Source organism: Venturia canescens, chromosome 3 (assembly GCF_019457755.1).
Source record: "Venturia canescens isolate UGA chromosome 3, ASM1945775v1, whole genome shotgun sequence".
Taxonomy (NCBI): domain Eukaryota; kingdom Metazoa; phylum Arthropoda; class Insecta; order Hymenoptera; family Ichneumonidae; genus Venturia; species Venturia canescens.
This window is the reverse complement of record NC_057423.1, coordinates 10,443,423-10,465,786: the sequence shown is the minus strand read 5'-3', so window position 1 is coordinate 10,465,786 and position 22,364 is coordinate 10,443,423. Positions and strand designations below refer to the sequence as shown.

Genomic DNA, 22,364 nt, shown 5'->3' with positions numbered 1-22,364 from the left:
GGATATACCTACGAAATTAAAAATCGATTTTCATCTTTTGTGCGCGATTTCATACTGGAAAAATACTTTTTCATATGCAAAGATTCTTATCAAAATGGGCGAATGGCAGTTTTACGAATGGAATTGCGAGAAAGAGTGTCAAAAACATGCTGAAAAACTGCGGAGTCAATATATGCAAACTGCTTGACATTTTTTTCTTGAAATTTGCTCAACATTGACAGGGACACTTACGTTTCTACGTATAACGTTCCTCCTGCATATCAGTGTCGACGTAAGGAAAAATTGCAGAATTGTTACGCCAATTAAATATGTAGCTCATCAGCAGGACCATGCTGTGAAAAGTAAAACATGGAACCGAAAATCAATAGAGGTTAATAACCTCTGGGCCGTTTTCCCACCTTCGAGCTTCAAATGTTGAGTATTCGTGAACTCGTCCAACCGTTTTAAGTTTTGAACTAATCGATGACTACCGCTATTCTTGGGCACAAGAAAAATCGCAGAAAAATAGTAGATATAAACCGGCCCCTGCACGCGGACACCTCCTTAACCGCCCACTCCATTTAAATGTTGAAAAAAATTTTTTTTTGCTCGTACTCTAATGAGATTTATCTCTTCATCGGATCATTTTCCTGATCGTGCCTCCAACGCCCCAATCGCCCTCATTCTTGCGGCCAGATTCTCTCGAAATCGCCAAAGGTCGGTGTCTGATGTGCTCTGGGAGTCTCTCAGGGACGCCTTTACATTTTTGAGATTCAAACTCCATTTTGAGGGATTTTTTCGTTGTAAATCAGCGAGAATCCTCGTTACACCTTCTGGACGGTCTCGATAAATGTTCAACGTTAGTTTCCCCTTTGCATTGAGTATAAAAACCAGGAACATCAACTTCGTTATTCCGGCTAAACACACCTTTATCCGACTCTGTTTTGCGAGGATGGACGTTCGTCTCTTTTTCCGAGGGGTTCCTGAAAAGATGCTTTTCTCCTCAGGATCGAGCTTGGAAGGTTCTATGAATAAAGCATTCACTGAAGAAGGAAATTTTTCCAGGAGAAATTTTCTCTCCCCGCCTTTAGTAGGCCTTCTTTAATAATATCCTGGATTCGAATCGCAAAATCGCGATGAATCGTTCGTGCCGATATACGACCCGGTATAACGTGATTTCCAATCAGTTCGTACACTTCCGCCTTCAAATCGGCCTTTGTGCCCATTATTTTAGCTGGCTTCGTTACAGTCCATTTGACGGACTATGTTTCGCGACTCAGAGTTCTCTCGAAAAGGGGGAAGAAAGATTGAACTACTGCGAAGTTTCCTTTTCGATTGGTCTCTTACCGTAATATTTCCTCCAATCGCTTGTATTTTTCTTTTCCGTTTCCTGACTCGACTTCACTGTAACTGTTCATATTTTGGTCTCCTTTTTTCTATTACTCTGGTTACGCGATGTGTGACGTTTTTGCACAAGAAAGAAGAATGACTTTTTTCCGGTCTTTCAAAATTATGGTGATTTTAAGGAATAAGTGAGAAATTCAATCTCTCGTTCGGTTTTGTACGGAGCAGAAGGAAATTATAAAAGTTATGAGATTTGTTTAGTGCTTCTATTGTATCTCGAGTACACAATTCAAGTTCGTTCAGTCTCCGAACTGTGGATGGTGAAAATCTACAAAAACGCGTTCGTACATTTGCTGTATGTGGAATGTCCGTATGTCTGTTCTCGAGACTTTTCTGTTCCGTAGGATTCTCTGGGAGTGGGGGGAAACGGGGACGAAAACCCGAAACCAGAAACGTGAGGATCCGAGCTTGAGTGTGCTCGGTAGACGTGTACGATGTGCCAATCTCGGTAGACTTTTCCGAGAAAACTGCGGATAGAACGCACAAGCGAGAGAGAATCTACCGTATTCAGCATCGCCAACGGAGTATAATCAGTGAATCTTGCTGCGCGGAAGACCAGTTAATAGTTTGGGCTTCTTTGCAAAAAGTTATAAAAACACTTGGTCCGGAATGATATGTCCTATCGACGCGAGCAACTTCCAGCGAGAAAATGTATAGAGAATCTTTCTCTATAAGCATATTAAAAAATGTTTTCAGTCACTTCAAATGTTTATATTGTTAAGTATGCTTGGGCAACCCTGAAAAAAACTATATGTGTGCTAAAATGTCACACGTGTTCGCTGTATATATTCGTGTATTTATCGTAGAATTTACTATGCTGACATTGAAAATTTGTGATTTACAATAAATTTCCACTCATCGGTAAGTGCTAGTTTGACACGATGAAAATCACTCGGAAACAAAACAAAATATAGTTCTGACGTGCATATCACTTTTTGCTATTCATATAAAGGTGTTTAGAATTCAAGGAACGAAAAGTAGCAAAATCCAAATAATCTGTTTGTAATCGGTGGCTAAATACTTTGAAAATTCTTGAAAAATAAATATATTCCTCACTATACGAAACGAAAACGTTTTCTCCGTGTATGTGATCGCAAAAGTTCATGCACGGAGAGACTTTTATAGCAAAAATTACTATGTTTTTATCGTAACGTCGGACCACATCGATATTATAATAATAATCGCTACAGAGTGTGTCAAATAATGCAAAAGTTTGGGGAACCATTACCACAGTTCATAGTAAATAGCGCGCTGTACTATATCAGAAACGAACACCGAGCGAATTTTGATCAAAAACATAGTAAACAATGAAAGGATTTGATGAAAATTTAGGAGATAACATAGCAGTCGTTTCTCTGTGCTATACGAAAAATTGCATTGTTTAGTATTTTCCTTTTTACCGCACTGAATTTTTCATGCGCCCACCAATTATACGAGGCTTGCGAGTATAAACATGAAAATTAGCCAGTGGCACATAGTAAAATTTTAAGCAATTTGTCCAGTCCAATTCACCAATTTTTAACATTTCGCGAAAGATCCGAGTGACATTCGGATTTCGATACATCGTTCGATGTAAGAATGTCGCAGACCTAAATGTTGCCTGTCGTACGTAGTAAAGTTTGAGAGAACTGATTTCGGCATCAAAATTACTATACACTTTGGTGAAATGTAATAGAATGGCGATATGGAACAGCGCTGCTACAAAACATAGAAAATTTTTCTAGCAGATTCATCGGAAATATTCGTATAAAAGTCTCTCCGTGTGAGAAAGATTCTGCGTCTAATCCACAGAATTAGGACAGCTTTCACTCGCTAGCCTGATCCAATTCCCCTTGCTGCTTCTACTCGGGTCGCACAAGTCGTTTCATGTCTCAGAGTGTGATGACTCCAAATTAGCTTGTCGACATCTTCAAATACCTTATCAACTGTCACGTTGCCCCTCGCTCAGTTCCAACTTGGAGTTTTAATCGCGATTTTCGGATGATGGATGCGTGCACCGACTTCCATGCGATGCGGAGTATCTTCTTGAACAATATTTGACACATGAAAATCATTTAATCGTTCTTTTCTCGTCTATTTGTTCCTCTTTGTCTCAATATTATCCACGGATCCGAAGAAATCGTTCGTCTTTGGATTTATCGTTAATCTTTGAAATGAAAGAAAACAATCAGAAATCAGAAGAACCGAGTCCGATCAAAAGTTCATAAAGTTGCCCCGGTATACATGATCGAATTTTGGATAAAAATTTCAATCAGTGAAATCATTAATAGCAGGATGCAGCAGCAACTCGGCTGCGCCATCTTGATAATTATTGCAGATTTTGTACAAACAAGCGAATCAGAATAGCTAACAGACAATATTTTCCTAAAGGAAATACGGCAGTGTTGCTCCTCGGCACGGATGTATGCTCACATCCAATATTGCACAAACCGCTGCGTGCTTTCCCACGTTATTTGCACTTTTATCACACCCTGCGCTAACCGCTGAGCAAAGGAAATTTATTCTCAATTATTACACCGAGCGAAATTATGTGGGGGAAATTTTCGCTGTGCTTCCCCCTTAACGCAGTATGTATTCACTTTATAGCTCGAACTTTCACTAGGAATTTAACCAGGGAAGTTTCAACTTGCTGCACACAAACATTTTCACAGTGACACCTCGAAAATGGACGAGCACGGATTTTCCAATAGTTCGTAGCAACTGCCATTTTCAATTTCTAAGAAGCATATTTCGACGCTGGATTTTACAGTCGCGTATAGCCAGCGAATCGGAAAATCTAACGATACTAGCTCGTTAAAAGTTGCGTTTTGTAAGAAAAGCATCTCGTTATCGCGCTACGTGACCATTTTCGATTGACCAAACAGACTTTCCTTGAACTTTATGTACAAGAAAATCGAGTTTACTTTTAGAGCATTTGTCCATTTGATATTTTGTTTCTTTTAAAACTTCACGCATTCAAATCCTTTTTCCTCGCAGGCGCCATGCTGACACTTTTTTTTATAAGAAAAAAATATTTTCTTCGTCCATGATAGATCGGATTTTCGCAGCATGGTCGTAGTGTTTTGAAATTCTTACATTAAACCATTCAGACCTTCGTTTCCAGCTACCTTAAATGGCGTTTTTTAAACCGTGTTCAAAATACTTAAAACGCCTCAATCGTGGTAAAAACGCAATCCTTATTAGTATAAACGATTCACAATGAAATTGATTTAATAAAATCGAATGATTCTCGAAATGATATCTTCTTCACGTATCTTTTATTATATAATTATACTTTCACCGAATCATTGACCGGACTCAATCTATCGAAAAAAAATGTTATTTCGATAGACCTTTGACCCAGAATCAGTCCCACGGAGCCTCGCCTTCGCTGTGTCGTTGCAGAACGATTTGGAATACGATTCTTGGAAAATTCATTATTCCCAGCATTGATTTCGTCCATAAACTAGTTGATGCTTTTTCCAGCAATGGCAGAATTGTCATTATTCTTTCTTATTCTGTCCTCTTTCCTGTGACTCGAGTGGCTACTCAATTATTTCCTATCTTTCGGGAAACACAGTAGCTATTTTCGTACAGAGTACAGTGAGCACGAGAATGAATAATTTTCAAGAGATAGTTCAAGCGAAGGAGTGGAGTAGCGCACAGATTGCCAGAACCTTTGCAATGACCGATTGATTGAGATCCCTCGTCATCCATTCACGGTGAACTTTTGGTCCAGCAACAGTCGAGCGTATCCGGAAATATCCATCAGCTAATCGTATCAGAAATGATGAAATCGCGTGCCCTCGTGAATTCGCTTATAATTGGTATTTTATTGACCGCATCCCTGCATTAATAATTAATTGGACGCGATGTCGCATTGTCCTGTGTTCATATAAATTAATACGCATGCTTGGATAAACTTATGAATGAAAATCACACTAGCGAACTCAGCTGATTCGAGGAGCAATTAACAAACAAGCCTACGATTCTCGTTTCGGTAGAAATTGTACGGTTACTTGATAACGATAACCGTAAAGCCAGCATTGTGAAGCGAGAGGAACGGTAATAGGAATGGAGTGGAGTAAAGAGCTCGTTAGATTGAATATCCACGTTCGATCGAAAGCAAATAACGACGATACGGCATTAACTATAGCAGTGCTGGCTTTAAGAGCACTCGACGCATTCCGACGAATTTATTCGAGTTTGTAAAGAGCCGAATTAATTACGAATATTGAGAACCATTCTAGGGATATCCGTGTTTCGATTTTCAGCGAATACGAATATATACGTTTGTGCGGAAAGCTCAGTATTTTCAAACAGTTTTACGTACGACACTCGAAGTAGAAACATTAAGGTAGCTACTGCACTGCGTGCTGGTCAAATGAGTGCTTAATTTTCAAAACGTTCGCCAAGTTTAATGCACTGATTAAATGTATTGTTTGTAGACATGCAGTTAAACATATTTTATCAAGGTGAAAAAATATATTGAAAGTATAATAGTTTTACAAAATGATCAACTGACAAATAAAAATTTCCGCGATGGCACATTTCCACTGGTATTTTTCAAAGAATCATCTGTATTTTTTGACCGATTTTATTGCACCACGTCTGATTTTGTTCCTCAACAGATCCTCTACGAATTTACCACGTAGATTTTTATTGAATTCGTTCCTTCTGGAAATATTGATGAAAAAAATGTTTCGCTTAATGAACAATTAGCTGCAACTGTGAAGCGACCGAGTTTCAAAAAACTACATGGCGGATTCGTAGAGGATCGGTTAAGGAACAAAATGAGCCGTGATGCAACAAAATCGGTCAAAAAATACAGATGATTCTTTGAAAAATACCAGTAGAAATGTGTCATCGTGGAAATTTTTATTTATCAGCTCATGGTTTTGCTGAACTATCGTTTTTACTATTTTTACATGTTGAAGAAATATGCTGTAATACAAGTCCACTAAAAACACGTTTAATCGGTACGATAAACTTGGTCTAAAAGCGATTTGAAAATTTAGCACTCATTTGACTAGCAAGGACGATTGGAGATGATGAGAATTTATTTAAATCGTCATTTCCATGCTATTTTTCAATTGGATACTTCAGTACACGCTCTAGGTCGCGTTGCTCGTTGGTAAATAAAAATTCGATGTATTCGAAGTGTCGTGGAAACAATACTTTTGAAGCAAAGCGATCAATTCCAGAGTTTTGTATTCGCACTTTGAGCTTGTTATCTTCGAACACGTTTTCATCCTCGTGCTCGTCATCACCTCGGCTTTCGCGTGATGTTTAGAAAGCGATCCATATCGCTCGGGAATCCCTTGTGGGTTTCGCTCTAAATTCGCGTCGCAGAGTTTTAATTTCTCTGTACCGAACGAACCATGCAACACCGAACGTGTTTTAAGCGTTTCGTTATATTTCCCAACGTTTCAAAAGAACGGTGTATGTGTGAGTGGTCGATGAAAAGCTGTACGAAATATATTCGTCGCACTGGGAATCAATTGTTGGATAATTTATAAATGCAGAACTCTCAGACCCTTGAGAATTTCTCACCCTCAATCTCGCTGTCCAGGTTTGTTTGGAATTCATTCAAATTTTTCAATTTTCCTGTCGCTCATTTCTTATTCCAAGAGCCTGCGTTTATTTACTTTTCATTTTTCTTTCATTCCGTACCCTCGGCTTGCCGGTCGTGAGGAAAGCGTTCCAAGTTTAAAATCTTTATCCATATACTCCACGTAGCTTTTCGGCTTGAGAGAACAAGCCACGCTTCAACGTCGCATAATAGATTCCCATGAGTATTTTTTCAATGCTGAATAGTAGCGGGTTAAAAATACTTTTTCCAATTGCTTGTGCAGCCGGAAAGAAAGCACGGGAGAGCATAATGAGAGCTGCCCATAAGTGGCAACATTCATATTTTAGCATTAAATTCAGCTGCGGATTAAAGAAGTTCTCGTTCGCGCAGCGTTAGGTAAGAAACTTTGGAAAAGAATAAACACGAAGAAAGCACTTTTCCCATTAATCCGTCACAAAGACTTAATGACCTCATAAATATACAACCACATGGCCATAAGTATATAAGAAAAAACGTTGAGGGATCAACTTACACGTTTTCACAAAGATTTCACGAAATATCGCCGCGTTGCTATATTCGCAAAGTTTCAAACTGCAGCTTGAATACGAATGTACCGTACGTGAGAGCGATATCCTCCGAGCCAATAATAGCAGAGTATACGCCAGGGTTTCAACACTAAAAAAATTCTTCTATATGAAAATAACATAAAACCTGAATGCCTCGGCCACACAGAGGAAATCCGTTTGACCCATATTTCTTGTACATGAAAAAAACACACGCGCAGCCATCGTATGCGGTATGAATGAACAAAAATCTTCCCTCATTTTCTTCTCCTTTTATCCAACTTTTGACGATACGCAATCGTTGTTTCTTCTGTACCATCAAATTGTAATTGAAATTATTTCAATCTTGGAGCACGGATCAGTCGACTAACCTCACTTGGAATTTTCGAAATCGAAATTCTTTGAGGTTTGACCTTAGTCAGCCTACGCAGGACGAGGTCAAAAATGGGCTGACAGAGCCTTTTTTAATCGGTCGAACTGTGTCGAAGAATTACGATTTCGAAATTTGCAACTATCCGACTGATTCGTCCTCTCGATCATGTGCTTTCAGATTTGGAATAAAGGGCTTTCCTTTATGGTATTACTGGATGGATAGCCCAGCCGATAAATTGTACCTGATCGGAATTTCCGTACTTCGTGATGCAATAAGAATCTGAAAGAATTCAGCAACATTTGGAAAGTTATGAACTACAATTATCAATAATAATATTGCCCAAAAGTTATTAATACATTGTTTAAATAAACAATTTTTTAACAATTTTACAGTAAACCCTTGTTTTGTTTTTTACGAATCGAATGTGCGCATTTTTCTGAATGCTCATAATTTTTTTCCGAATTTTCGTGGATTTTTGAAATTCCCTTTTTTAAATATTTTAAGTGGCTATATTTGTACATTTTTGATCCAGTAACCTTGAGACTTTTCAAAACTAATGGTAAATATGTCTTCTAAAACATATCCAAAATTCAAATTTAAAAAATTTTTTTCAACATTTTTTCAAGAAATTTCAAAAATCCACGAAAATTCTGAAAAAATTCATGAGCATTCGAAAAAATACACACATTTGATTCGTAAAAAAAACAACAGGTCACCGCAATATTATTGAATAATTAATTGTTTAAACAATTTGTTATTAACTTTTAGGCAATATTATTATTGATAATTGTTGTTCATAGCTTTCCAAATGTTGTTGAATTTTTTCAGATTTTTATTGCATCGAGAAGTACGGAAATTCCAATCAGATATAATTTTTGGTCGAGCTATCCATCCAGTTATACCTTAAAAATCGAGCATTTCCATTTTATAAAAATGGAAACGAAATTTTGTTGAAGCTTCAAAACAACATTGTGAATACTCGACCACCCAACAAAATGTCTCAACGAAGTCTCTTCTCGGTATAAAAATATTAGTGAAGAAAAAACTTTTTTTACGTCCCACTTAATATTTTGATTCTTAAACAAAAATTCGTTTCCATAGCAAACCATTTTTTCCCCTGTGAGCTTCGTTACACGACGGATTTGCATGTGCCATTTTTGTCGATGAATTTGCGATTTACACACTAGCCAGTGGGGCTTTTAAGGCTCGTGTGGCGGGACTGATGTTCTTTGACTGTGTTCCAGTGCAACAGATGTACGGATCGAACGGTGCGAGCACCGGTATGCCAATGGGAATGACAACCCTCAAGGGATCGATGGGTACTCTGGGACCGATCGGGAACATGGGGAACATGGGGGGGAACATGGGAACAGGACTCGGGTTAACGGGCGCAACGACCCTACCACGGCCGGGAAACTGGCTACACCCTGCGGGCCTCAGGCTCGGGCACAGCGAGGCCCGGGTCCGCCTCTACTGCCAGGCAAAGTGAGGAGCCACGGCTCGGACAGGTTAGTTCATTGTCACGAAGGATTTTCAATGGAAATAGTGAATTCCCGATTCTATCATTTTCGAACAGTTCCAACTTCTTGTCACAACAAAAGGGATCCCTTTTCATAAAGTAAGGTTGTGACGCGTGAATTAGTTGTTCATTCATCGTCATCGCTTTTCCGCGATTCCGATTGGTTCTCGAAACACGACCACTGTGGGGCTAAATTCATTCGGAAAAAACTTCACTCGTACTGTCTAAATGACAGCGTGGAATTCAAAGCATTTTTGACATTTCGTCGATATCGTTTTGCTCGACTCGATTTCTCGAGAATTCTTCGAATTGGACATTCTTTCGATAGTTATTAATGAGTTGAATTGTTAAATGTAAATGAATCCTGGTAAAAATAAACAACAAGTTACGCTTTTTATTTACTTACGCGACGAAAATTGCAACAGTATTAAAAATATTCGTAAATTTTATTGTACTTGAGTGCATTCAAGTCCAACACAATACACTGAATAATTAAAAAAATAATAGAATTCGAATTGTCGTTGTTTCTCAAAATCACCATATTGGCACGAGCTCGGACGAAGAAATATAAAATATGAATGCATAAATCTCCCGTTTCGTTGCCTCGACTCATTAATCCACATCAGCGTTTCGTACTGATGATCAAATTTTCACTAATGTCTGAATAACCTCTTTTATTTTGCAGTGACATCTCCTCCAGCCAAAAGGACGAATGGTTTGTGTAGGTGAGTATCCACAAGTGTTGAAGCTCTCGTTTTTTTTGCAAAGGAAAAACACACAAGAATCGTAGAAGATGAATAAAATAAACGATCAACAAAGATAAATGAACAGAAAAAAATATTTGGCTACTGAAAAAACGGGCTGATTGAGCAGAAGAAAAAATTATTTTCCCGCGATTAATCAAGCCATCTCTCATCTACTTTTCACATGACATTTTTGCTTATTTTTTGTCCTTTTCTCGTTGGGTTTCATAGAGGCAGACCTGGACCAAAGCTCGCAGGGTGAAAGAGGGGCTGCGGTGGTGCCCTTCACCGCTCCCCGCGCGGTGGCGTCGCGAACTTCGCGACTCCTCTCGTCATACATTATATATATTATAAATACATACGTAAAATAAATCCATATACATATATATCCGTTATATATGTATCGTCAAGCACAGCCTCGTGGGAACGTCGTTGAGAAACTCTCCGTTGCGTGTTTTGGAACAACATTCAATGTGTACAATCCTACAGCGCAGTGGATACAAAACGCCCTTGAATCGTCTTGCAATTCTGCCCCTGAAAATCCCCTTCGAAAGTTTTCCAACTCGGCAACAGCGGAAAGAGCGAGTTCCAAGCAACTCGTTCAACAGACTCTAGAAACAATACGAGTATCATTGATCGCAATACCCTTCAGGATTTACTTCTCGGGTATCCACGAGTAAATTCACTCGAAAATGGAAATGCTCTTATCGCCCGAGAACCCAACGTTTTGTTTTTTATTCCATGGAAAATCTCTAGTCGACGCTTACTTTGAGTACCGAATTTCCGTGCACTCAATTCCTCGTACGGAATTGCTCGAATACGTTTTACAATCTACTCGCGACTATCACTCTTTCGGCGGTTATCACGATGCAGATATCATCAATGGCGTGCTCCGTAGAGATCCGAGGGAACGACGATAACGCAATAATTGAAGAAATTGAGAGAAAAGAGTTTAGTATGGCTAGAAGAGACGGGAAATATGGTGAAAAGTTGATTAAACATACGCGTGTACTTGTAAAATACTTGTATTTAACACTAGCCGTTCAGCTTTGTGCCGTCTTTATAGATTATTATGTGAAAGCAAAAAGAGAATGCATTATTACACGTATAAGTAGAAGTTATATGAATTATATGCATGTGGGGAATTCAATTACAGTTTTTTCTCGCATAGCAATTCCAAGTGGATTTACTTTGTTAAAAAATCTTTCATTGCTTTACCGAAAAGGTGGTTTTTAAGGTGGAATTCATTTTTATCAACCAGACACAAAGACTTTTATGGTGCAACTTGAATCCCATTTTACCAATGCGCATTTATGTTCTTAGGTATCATCAAAGAAATAATAAATTTTTAATTAGCGACGAAATTGCCGTTGAATTGCCCACATATCGGCGCGAATGAATGTTACATGTGCGAAAAAATAACGAGCCATTGGTCGCACCGACTATATTCGTATAGAAAATATTTTAAGGAGATTCAACTGACGAACATGATTTCAAAACGGTACAATTATTGATCACGCGATGAGAGTTCGGACAAATCAGTTGCAGCCTCGACGTAATTTATCAATTTTCATTAATCACAGTGAACGCGAGTTTTTGGATTACTCAACGTCGATTTTTTGTATCGCTTTTTTTCAAATATTTACGCCTGTTGTTTACATACTGTTTTGACCGGTTTTTACGATGGCCAGTGATTGTACCGGTTCTCCTGAAACTCTCGATTTATCCGAACCAATATACTTCTCCTACCATTTAATGAAAAACATAAAAACTGCAAGCGAAACTGCCAATTCATAATGATTTTAACGATCCAGCATCCGCCACTTCGTTCATACATTTCTCACGTTTTCACGATCACGTTAATTCTCTGATTGGTGGAAAATCTTAATTTACGAATAGAGCGAAGGAATGGCAGAAATCTGAGATAAAAAGTCAATGCTGGAGGAGATCGAGCAGTGAAATAGAGCAGGAGAGAGTGTCAGCAAGTTTTTGTCTCGTCGAATGCATAGAAATCCGAAAGTTTTACGTGCACTGTGAATTCGGATAAACGTCCTTCGTGTTTGCCGAACGACATAGAAATAAGGGATCCGATAATCTCACTGATCGGGAGAACACTCGGAAACGGAGCTAGCTCTTGAACTGCCATTTTGGAGAACGGTAGAAAAGTTGTAAAGAGGATTGGACACGAGAAAAATAAGAGTTATAAGATTGGAATATAAGAGGAAAGGATGACGAAATGAATTCAGTTTTACGAGTCGAGAATCGTGAAGAGTCGAACTGGCTCTCAAATTTCCTGAGCAATCTCTCGTCACGATTAATCATGAAAGATCACGAATTATTTGAGAAAGGAAATTCATCAGGAATCCATGTGACGGGGAGACAAAAATTCTCGGGTCGATCCCTCTGCAACGACACTAATGACGTTTCTCATTTTATTTTCGTTCTTAAAATAAAGAAAAAAAATCCATAGATTCTGGCGAGGTCCTAGAGGATGTGCGAGTATCGGGATAATTCGATAGCTTTAACTATATAAATACAGTGTAGAGAAGGAAAGGGAATCTGGAAATTGTGCTTACGTGGAAAAAAAATGATTGAATCGATAGACGAAATCGTAAAAATGACCGATCACGAGTTTAAGAATTTTCGGTAGTATGCGCATCGCGCTCTCGACGAGAAAAGAGTGTACAATTTGGAGTAAACGTTTTTTTAAACTCTCGTTGTTCGATTGCGTGAGCTCAGTAAAATCCGGCGTGTCCGCGTTTCAACTCACGCAACGCATTACGATTTACTCGTTAGAGGCAAAAACGAGGAAAGCGAAATAAAACGAGGCGCAAGCGCACGCTGACCGCGTACAGTCGGAAAGTCTGAAGGAAAAAGCTAAAATCGTTACCAGCACAACTTTTATTTCAAGGTCATTCCGCAGTTCGAACCCTTAAAATAGAAAGGAAGTATTTTAACATATCAATCGGACGAGTTTTTCCGCACATCATTTGTCGAAATTCACATTTAATTCGTTGAATTTCATTATATTTAATCAAAATTCGTGCATTCGAGAAACAATTATCACGAATCAAGCATATCTTTGTCGGTAAACATTTAAAAAAAGCAATAAAAAATTAATAACGAGACTGGTGCTGCGCGTCACTGCGAAGATAGCGAACATTAAAAATTCATTTCGAGGTATCCCCTTAATGCGATCCAATGAAATGAGAAATAATCTATTTCCGGCAGCAATGACACCTACCGCCGGGGTGTAAAACTCAGCGTGCCTGAAAGCGCGGAAGAAATCTTTTTCCGAGTGTCGATAAGAGAGAAAACCGTCGGCCGCGAAGGCGGTTTAACACAGCACAAAATTCTAGGCTCGTTTCCCGATGGAAGAACCGCGGCCGGGCAGACAGCATCATATCAACAAAAGTACGAAGCATATCGCTCATAAACGTGTAAACCACGCTGAGGACGCTCTTGAATGCACGGTTTTATTATTAAATAAATTATGAATTTATCGAACACGCCAATTAAGGGGGCATTTTTGGTTCGTTGGAGCCGAAAATATTTCTCGTATTTCGACCCAATGAAAATTCGACTGACAACTAAATCGGAAATAACGAGGGACTGAGAGTGATCGGACCGGGGGAAAAACGTAAAGAAAAGCGAGAGAATTTAATGAGCGTTAGTCTGTCGAACGTGATGCGTGAAAACGCGGAACTGACTTCCGTCGTTCTACGCGTGTACATAACCTATGATTTTCCTTTTTCTCTTCTCCAACAATCGTGAACGTTTTTTTCCATCAACGTGAACTATGGATATTGTTGTATCTCGAATATTTCAAGATATGAAAAACCAAAGGCAAATATACATATATAAATAAATATATTAGATAAAATATGTTCGTGCACGTGATTTTGACGTGGGATCGTGGGTAGTTCAACTTGAGATTATCGATCAGAGAGATCGTAGCTAGTCGGAAAATCGCTGCTTGACAATTTCGTGCTTAGAAAACAATTATTGAGATGAAATATGCATGTATATATATAAATATATATGTATGCATATATACGTATATATATACATAAATATGTGTATATATATAATAAATTAAAAAATATATAACGAGTCAAGAGTAAGAAAATTCGGGTACGGCCAAAAAAGAACTCGTCACCGACGCTCTGCTGCTTGATTCGAGTCTCTTCCTCGATAAATGACGAAAATAAAGGAGCAACTAATTCCTGAGACTTTTCACCGTTAACGAGATTATTATTTCGTCGATATTGATCTCTGATTATTCGTCTCAGCGTGTATCAACATCGGTGGGTTAATTCGTACGTTGATAAACGCCCTTAACACATAAATGCGAACTGCTATTCATAAAAATATATAGTCAAGATGAGAATCGGACGTGGGTTATGAAGCAGCTGAAAAAAACTTCCGATGCAGCAAGACTTTTCGTTTTCATATTTCAAGGGGAATCGTGCGCTATAAAAATATCACGAAAAAAGAAAAAGTAAAAGAAAAATACACGCATCTGTCATTAACACTCGTATGTATGTAACAATAATTAATGTAATAACGAAATTGATTCACCGTTCGATATTGATTATAGCCATCCAATATCGTCTTATGGGAATTTCATAATCTTTCACACAGTTTATTTAATTTTAAACAAAACCTTGAGTCATTGTCATTGATAGATTGGAAATTCCACGTATGGCATCCCAGTAATCATCTTATTAAGGAGTAATCATTTTTAAAAGAATCAACAACTCATCTAATCGTCCTAATCAACCAAATTATCATCTCCTTAGGCTCTCATCATTAAACAATGAAAACAAAATATATAAAACGTCACGATATATATACCATTAAATTCGTACTATGTAAGCAGCCATGTGTTTCGTTAAACTTCCTGACGAAAGTCGATCATCACATGAAATAACAGAGAGATGGATGGAGATAAAAATAATAATTTTTAAAAAACATCGTACAACAATCGCTTATCGATATGCGACAAAATAAGTCGCGAGAGAACGAATGAAAAAATAAAAAATGTCGTAACAATAAGTAATGGGGAAACAATACAATAATTTTTCATACTGTTTTTACTTTTACTACTGTTATTACGTATGATTGTAATAATTATCTCTTACCCGTATATTGTATATTTAAAATACGCGAATTTATTGGCACAACTAAACAAAAAAATTACAAAAAACAAATTATAAAATAAAATACACCGGAAACACACGCGATTGAAGACCTAAGAAAATAAATAACGACAAACACACAAACACTCACACGTATTGCACACCGTAAAACATGAACAAAATATAAGACTCGAGTTGCCCTCTTTATAGTTTGTAAATTTAGTCGCAGCGGATAAGAGGCAGCGAGACGGAGTCGATCTCGGAGCATTTAAGAAGGGGTTGCACCTTATGCAATTTCAAATCAAATATGCCATATTTTCAGAACTTCTTTTCGCGAGTACGAACGATTTTTCGTCGTGCTCGCATATTTTTTGCCCAATTTTCGAAAAAAAACTTCGAATTTTGTTTCTGAAGAACCTTGCAACACGTTCGTTTGAAATACCTGAAAATATTGGATTCGACGTTTTTTCTACAGCTTATCCCAGCCGTCTTACCAATGGGAATCGATCTTTGGACATTTTTCGTTGAAACGAATTTCGATTGATGCCTATGTCAAAATTTGCAGCCCGTTCTGCCCCCGGCCCCTCTCCCCTATCAAGTAGGAGCTCCATGCTTTTCTCCAACTTCGATTTTCAACTTTATCTCTCGACTCTAACAGTTGAATTTGTTGCATCAGTTGAGTGGACGAATATTTGGATGGGAGCCTGACCAATCGTGGAAATCGAGAATTCCTCGAAAATATCAAAAATCGCTACAATCATTTTATCGTTTTATTGCAAGGGTTTCTCTCTGGGTATTTTTCGACGAAACCAAAGAAGCATATCAATAGATTTAACGCTTTGAACTCTCGTCGCATCATCGTTTTCGACTCTCGAGCATGGAGCTCCTCCTTAATGCAGTATTTAACTAAACGAATACTTAGGTGGACGAACGAACAGAGAAGTATATTATATTGATAATATAAATTATACGTAGAGGACGTGTGCGGATGGGTAAAGTGCGATGCGATAATTATAAAAAATAAAAAAAAAAAATAAACGAAAAATAATAATGAATGCAAACAGAGGAGGAAATAAGTGGGAGAAAAAACAAAATACAAAAAAGGGAATAGACGAGCGAGACTTTCGAAAAGGTTGTAACGAAGTCCAAGCAATTCGCTACCATCGGCGAGGGGAGAAACAAAATATAGTGAGAGTGGGAGAAAGAACGAGATGAGGAAAATGATGAATAGTTTGCCATCAATTAAACGGCGATAAAAAAGAAAATAAAATGTTTTTCATTTATGTTGAAATTTGTATAAGATTGAGGGTTTATCCTTGAAAAGGAAAATCAAACATTTTCTCGACTCACATGTGTTTCAACCTACTTTTTCAACGGTTTGAAGTAACTGATAATATTTCAGAACGAAAAATCAACGTCACTCTCCTAAACTCCACGTCGCTCCGACGCGATTCGTCACAAAACGTTGTAGTCAAACTTTGTAACCTTTTTTTCACTTAAAGTCAATGTTCTGTATACGCGTGAACAGTCAAAGATAGAACAGACACACCGCGAACGAGAATGTCCTGCTTAAAGGGGGCATTTCATAACGAAGAATCGTCCAAATACAGAAAAAAAATAAAAAGAAAAAAAGATATTTATAAATATATAACTCTCGCGTCACTCTTCCTTGTGGTGTTTTCATATCGCTTCGAGGACATATCTTTTCATCCTTAATGCGGAGTTACGGGAGGAAAGCGCCTTTGATTTTGCGAGTTTTTCGTGTGAGAATGTATTTTAGGGTTGAGGCAATAGGCTGCGCTGTTTGACTCGCTTGACCCACGAACCAGTAATAAAACGAAAAATCACACGCACCCCCTCGACCTTCCGGTTTGAGAGAAAAAGTGGTGCGTCCACGGGGCTTATTATTGTCGGCCCTGTTCGTGGAGTCGAGCAGCCCGAACACGTGACTCGATCAAAGAATAATGATAGAGCAGAGCACCAAGAAAGAGGGAATATATAAAACAAAAGAAATCTCGAATCGCTTGGTAATCTAACAAAAACGAAATGAAATAAACGATTGTATCCATAAATATTCCTATGTAATACCCCCCCCCCCCCCCCCCCTCCTCCTCATCCTCCACCCGAAGAATCAACACGAGGAGAAAGAAAAAGATAACCGAAGCATCTTAAATGACCTTCTAGAGGGAACAGAGAATGGAGAATGGAATTAGCCGAGTACTATATTGATTTAGTTCGACCACTGAATATGTCCGTGTGTGTTCGTTTCTGAGACATGTTTCTTTAGTAAAAAAATGTTGAGAAATCTACTTTTGGGGAATATTTATTTCTACGAATAATCAAAACTTCCATGTTCCTTTTCTCACTTTCCTTTACTTGTTCGACCTTCGATTGTCAGAGAGATGCGGATCGAGTTTGTACGTCCGGTAAGTTTTATGAAAACAATCAAATATACGAGCTCCTTGAATTTCTTCCTTACTCAAATTCGGCCTTTTATTGCCCGAGGAGTGGAGATCTATTTCATACGTACGGTAAGTTCGTAAAGGAGTCAATATTATCAGGATTTTAGCACTTTCGTACAGTTTTCGTGTGGCCGGCGACAGGAACTCGGCTTCCAGGGACTAAGAATGCATAAACTTGTGATTTAAAAAAAATTGTGTTGCAGTTTCAAACCTGCATGTGAATTACACTTTTAATTTTATTCCGTTATTATTTATCGATTTCGAAAATCTTTTACGTGTTAAATGGGCACTTTTGGCGACTAGAAATAAAAAAATGTATTTTCGTTTTATCGAAAATTCAAACGATTCAATAGCGCTTTGATATTAAAAAAAGAAAAAATTTCTCAAGTTTGGATATGACGGAGACGGAAAAGATCATCGACAACTAAAAATTCAAAAAGTCGAAACTTGCGCATCGCGTGCACAGCGGACTCGAGAATCCGATTATTTCGCCAAGTAAGTTAAAGTACGAAGTGATGAAGTGCGGTAAAAGGACGAAGCGAAGGGTTGGTTCGTTCAAGCCCATATAAAAATGCATAAACTGATGCATGTTTGAGTTTTCTTGAGATGAAGTGTCCGAAGAAATAAACTGCCGAGAAGCGAAGTACCGGACTGGCTACCTGGACAAAGGGGGTTGGTGGGGGTTGCTCGAGCAGAGCGAGTTGAGCCAAGTCCCGAGAGACTCACTTCGGGCCTTCAGTTCGCTCGCGGCGCTTACGACGCGCGGCTGTGTTTACGAAGCGAGCGCGAGCGTTTGTTTTCGTTATTTAACTCTTCCACGACCCGATATTGTTTTGTTTTTCCTTCCCGATGAATATTCGGCCCCTGGGATTAGAAAAATGAATTTTCACACGAAAAATTCACGTTCGTGCAAATGGAAATAAAAGTGAAAGTTTGCAGATCATTTTTATCGAATTTGAACTCGAATTGAGGTCTCGATTTCCCGCTGATTTCTCCCCTCGCCCTCCCCATCCCCTTCCGATGACGAACGATAACGAACGAACGACACGATATTCAAATTCCCGGCAGTGCTTCTCCTTCGCTCTGTCACGAAATGACGTTGCTCTATCGTGCGAAAAATACGTCGCGATCAACGACGTACGAATTCATACCATTTTTTCCCATTGAGGAGTACCGAAAGTGCAGTTTTCATACGCGTTTTGTGCAGTGAAGTGTTCCCGTGAACGATATTTACATTTGTTTTCACTGTTTTATTATACACCGACGTTTATCCGTTTCCTACCGGATTTTCTTACGGAAAAGTTCGTAAGCTCTCGATCGGTCGCGCGATTACCGCAATTCTCGTGTATCGTCTGAATTTCCTGGCGTCACGCGCGCGATGTTTTCGGACATCAGCGCAATCAGGACATAAAGTGACAGTGAAAATAGTGCTTCTGTTTTTCGGTTCGCATTTTCTTCGCTTTTCAATAGTCGTCCTTGTGACACAATGTCGGCGAGTTCGTTTGCGGCCCTCAGGCCATGCCGGGTCATTCCATTAATTTTGCTATTTTGTTCAGTCTACGTCGACGGAGCTCGAGGATTCAAGAGAAATTACAAGCAAGGTTAGTACCAGTGATTTTCGTTGACTTTTGGGGAATCGGAAGTTCCAGGCGTCGAGGTCGAACCTTCGTCGCTGAACGAAACACTTTCGTTCCGATTCTTTCTCTATCGAGTATTTACATACTCATTAACGGATACTTCGTTTCATGCGTTTACTGCTTCATCAATTCTCTCAAATTTCATAAAATCGATGTCGAAAATGCCGCATATTTTAAATACCAATTACATTTATATTTATTGCTACACAATTTATCTTTTAACTCTCCGGTGTTGAGCATTTTATTGATAAACATTGCGGTTGTGTGACAAGAAAAGTAAAATGAATGAAAAAACCCGAGAGAAATGTGTGCTCAGTGTTGAAGCTAATCGGAAAAAATATTTTCGGGTGACACGCGAGTAAGAGAGGAGCAGTGAGATCGGAATAGGATTTTGTGCCACCCCGGCTTTCATTCGATGTATATTTAGCACCACCGAGTCTGCTTCCACGTTTTTCTCTCTTCTTTTTCGTCTCTCTCAGAGGTGGGCCCAATCTTTCCGACTGAAATTATCAGACGTAATTTTTCGACGACACACTTACCGATGGCATTTCGAAAATCGATCTGGTCGCAAATCATCTTGGTCGCAAATTAATTAAAATATAATTACAGATTTCTGAATAAATTGATTCGAATGGATTTGGGAATGCTAGAAGCTCAAATGAATCATCAGATTCAACTAAATTGTTGTAAATTATACTTCGATATTCAATCGTTAGGTTCTAAGGATATCTGGTTTCGCTTCAAACTCTAACGAATTCAATCAGTCCGCACCGATAGACGCGTCTCTCTCTTTCTCTCTTTCATTGAATCTCCGGCTGGCTACGATTGCCGAGAAAAGATCGTAATCGAATATCCTTCGGCGGCACCCCATGACCATTTTTTTCCAGTTTCTTCGAATCCGTCGAAAAATTGAATATTAATTAAGAATTTTGGAGAACAGTAACGATGGCATTGAGCGCCATGAGTTCCGCCGGTACCTTCTGCTCGAGTAATATTGACGACGCTGAAGTTTGCAGCGTTCGAGTCCACCGAAATGAACGAAAAAATATTGATAATTGACCAATTTTTTATTTCACAATTTGCAAATTTGGCAGGGAACGAAATTGGAGAATTATTGGAATCATTGGAGGGTTTTTTGACATCATTTTGTTGGACTCCAGCGTCGCAAACTCCAGCGTCGTTATTGAGCGATCATGTCCTTTAAAAATAATCGTCATTTTTTCATTTTTGTTCGTTTTTCAAATATTCTTTCCCATCATGATGCTTATGATTAAAAAATTTTCGTCGCACAAATGAAAGAGCATGATTTTAGTGATGTAAAATATATGACGAAACGTCTCATTAAGGTGGTCGTGTGAGATTCCAGAACTACGTAACAACGTGTATCTTTAGCCTCGAACAATCTGCATAATCCTTGAACTTGCGGAGTCGTCTCGATGGGTTTTTTCCCCCGAACAAACGACACAACGTTTATGATGCTAACGTTGACATTCTCAGCAATTAACGCGGAGTTGAGTAACTGTTAAATCTTGAAAATAACGATAATTATTAATAATCTAGAAAAGCGTAGAGAAAAGTCCTGTTAATCGATAAACATGTCAAATAAATTAACGATACTTCATTCCAGAAGCTACTTTGTACGCGCTTACAGATAGAAAAGCATTGAATACGAGAGACTCGAAACATGTTTACGATGTAGTTTACAAATCCCCGTGCATTTAACGATTCTGCATGATTACAAATTTTGTATTCTCTTCGGTGCACAGCATCCGATCGCAGATTATAATGGCCTCAAATTTGTTTATTTTCAGTTAATTAATAATCGAGTGATTAATAGGATTAGTTGAAACATAGAATAATTAGAAATTGCCTCAGCAGCTCCCACAAATATGCGAACTTGTAATCAGCGTCCGAAAAGATCTTCTGTTTTATCATCTTTTTCGAAAAACTCAACACTTTAAGGAGGCTGGATCACGAAATCAAAATAATCAGAATTTGATTAAATTTCGTGATAACATACTTTGGCATCAAGTATACAAATACAATTTTTTTCCAAATTTTTTATGACGCTGAAGTTTGCAACGTTGGAGTCCAACGAAATGATCTAAAAAAACTCAAATAATTCCAGTAAATCTCCAATTTTGTTTTCTGCCGAATTTGCAATTCGTTATTTTTCAACCCACATCAATGATTCGTGAAATAAAAAAAGGATTAATTATAAATCTTTTTTTCGTTCATTTCGTTGGACTCCAACGTTGCAAACTTCAGCGTCATAATTTTTTTACCACATGGCTATCGCATAATTGAGCGTTAAATCGAACTTCTTATGCACGAGATGTATAACTGTATATATGTAAACTCTATGCTTACACACGTGAACTTTAGTGTTCAATTACTCGAGAGCTGTGTGGTAGAAAAATCTAAAAAAATTGATATTGTCTTATATATTTTAAAAGAATACATTTACCAAATTTTATGAAATTCTATCATTTTTAAATTCTTAATACTTTTAACATGGTTTAGCATGGCAACATTGTATCGTCGCGATTCACCCTCCTTAAGGAGTTTCGGTACAGAAGTCTAAATATTAAGAAATTGATCAATGCTCTTCAACATCAAGTGCGAAAACACAAATTTTTTCTAAATTTTCTTCTACCTAGTTATCGAGTAATTACGCATTAAAGCAGATTTCTTATGCCCGGAATGTATACCTATATATATGGAAACGCTATGCTTAAACACGTGAACTTTAGTGATCAATTACTCGATAACTGTGTAGAAGAAAAATCTTAAAAAAATTTGTATTGTCAAATTTGGCACTAAAGAATATGTTCACAAAATTTTAGAAAATTTTCAACTTTTTGAAATTTTTAATGTTTTTAGTATGGTTTAGCATGGCAACATTGTATCGCCTGTACCGAAACTCCTTAACAACTGAACACAAAATTTTTCAAGATTCACCGGAAACCGGAAAAATTTTCACCTCGCCATT

General features: G+C 38.2%; 1 protein-coding gene across 1 annotated transcript in view; it reads left to right on the top strand.

Moving 5' to 3' along the window:
- Positions 1 to 18,597: 18,597 nt before the first annotated feature.
- The window catches only part of wb (wing blister), a 149,760-nt gene continuing 145,993 nt past the window's right edge, over positions 18,598 to 22,364 (top strand). The window contains exon 1 of the mRNA XM_043415324.1: positions 18,598 to 19,336. Within this exon, the coding sequence (XP_043271259.1) occupies positions 19,222 to 19,336 (115 nt within the window). The 5' untranslated portion in view covers positions 18,598 to 19,221. The remainder of the gene's footprint in view (positions 19,337 to 22,364) is intronic.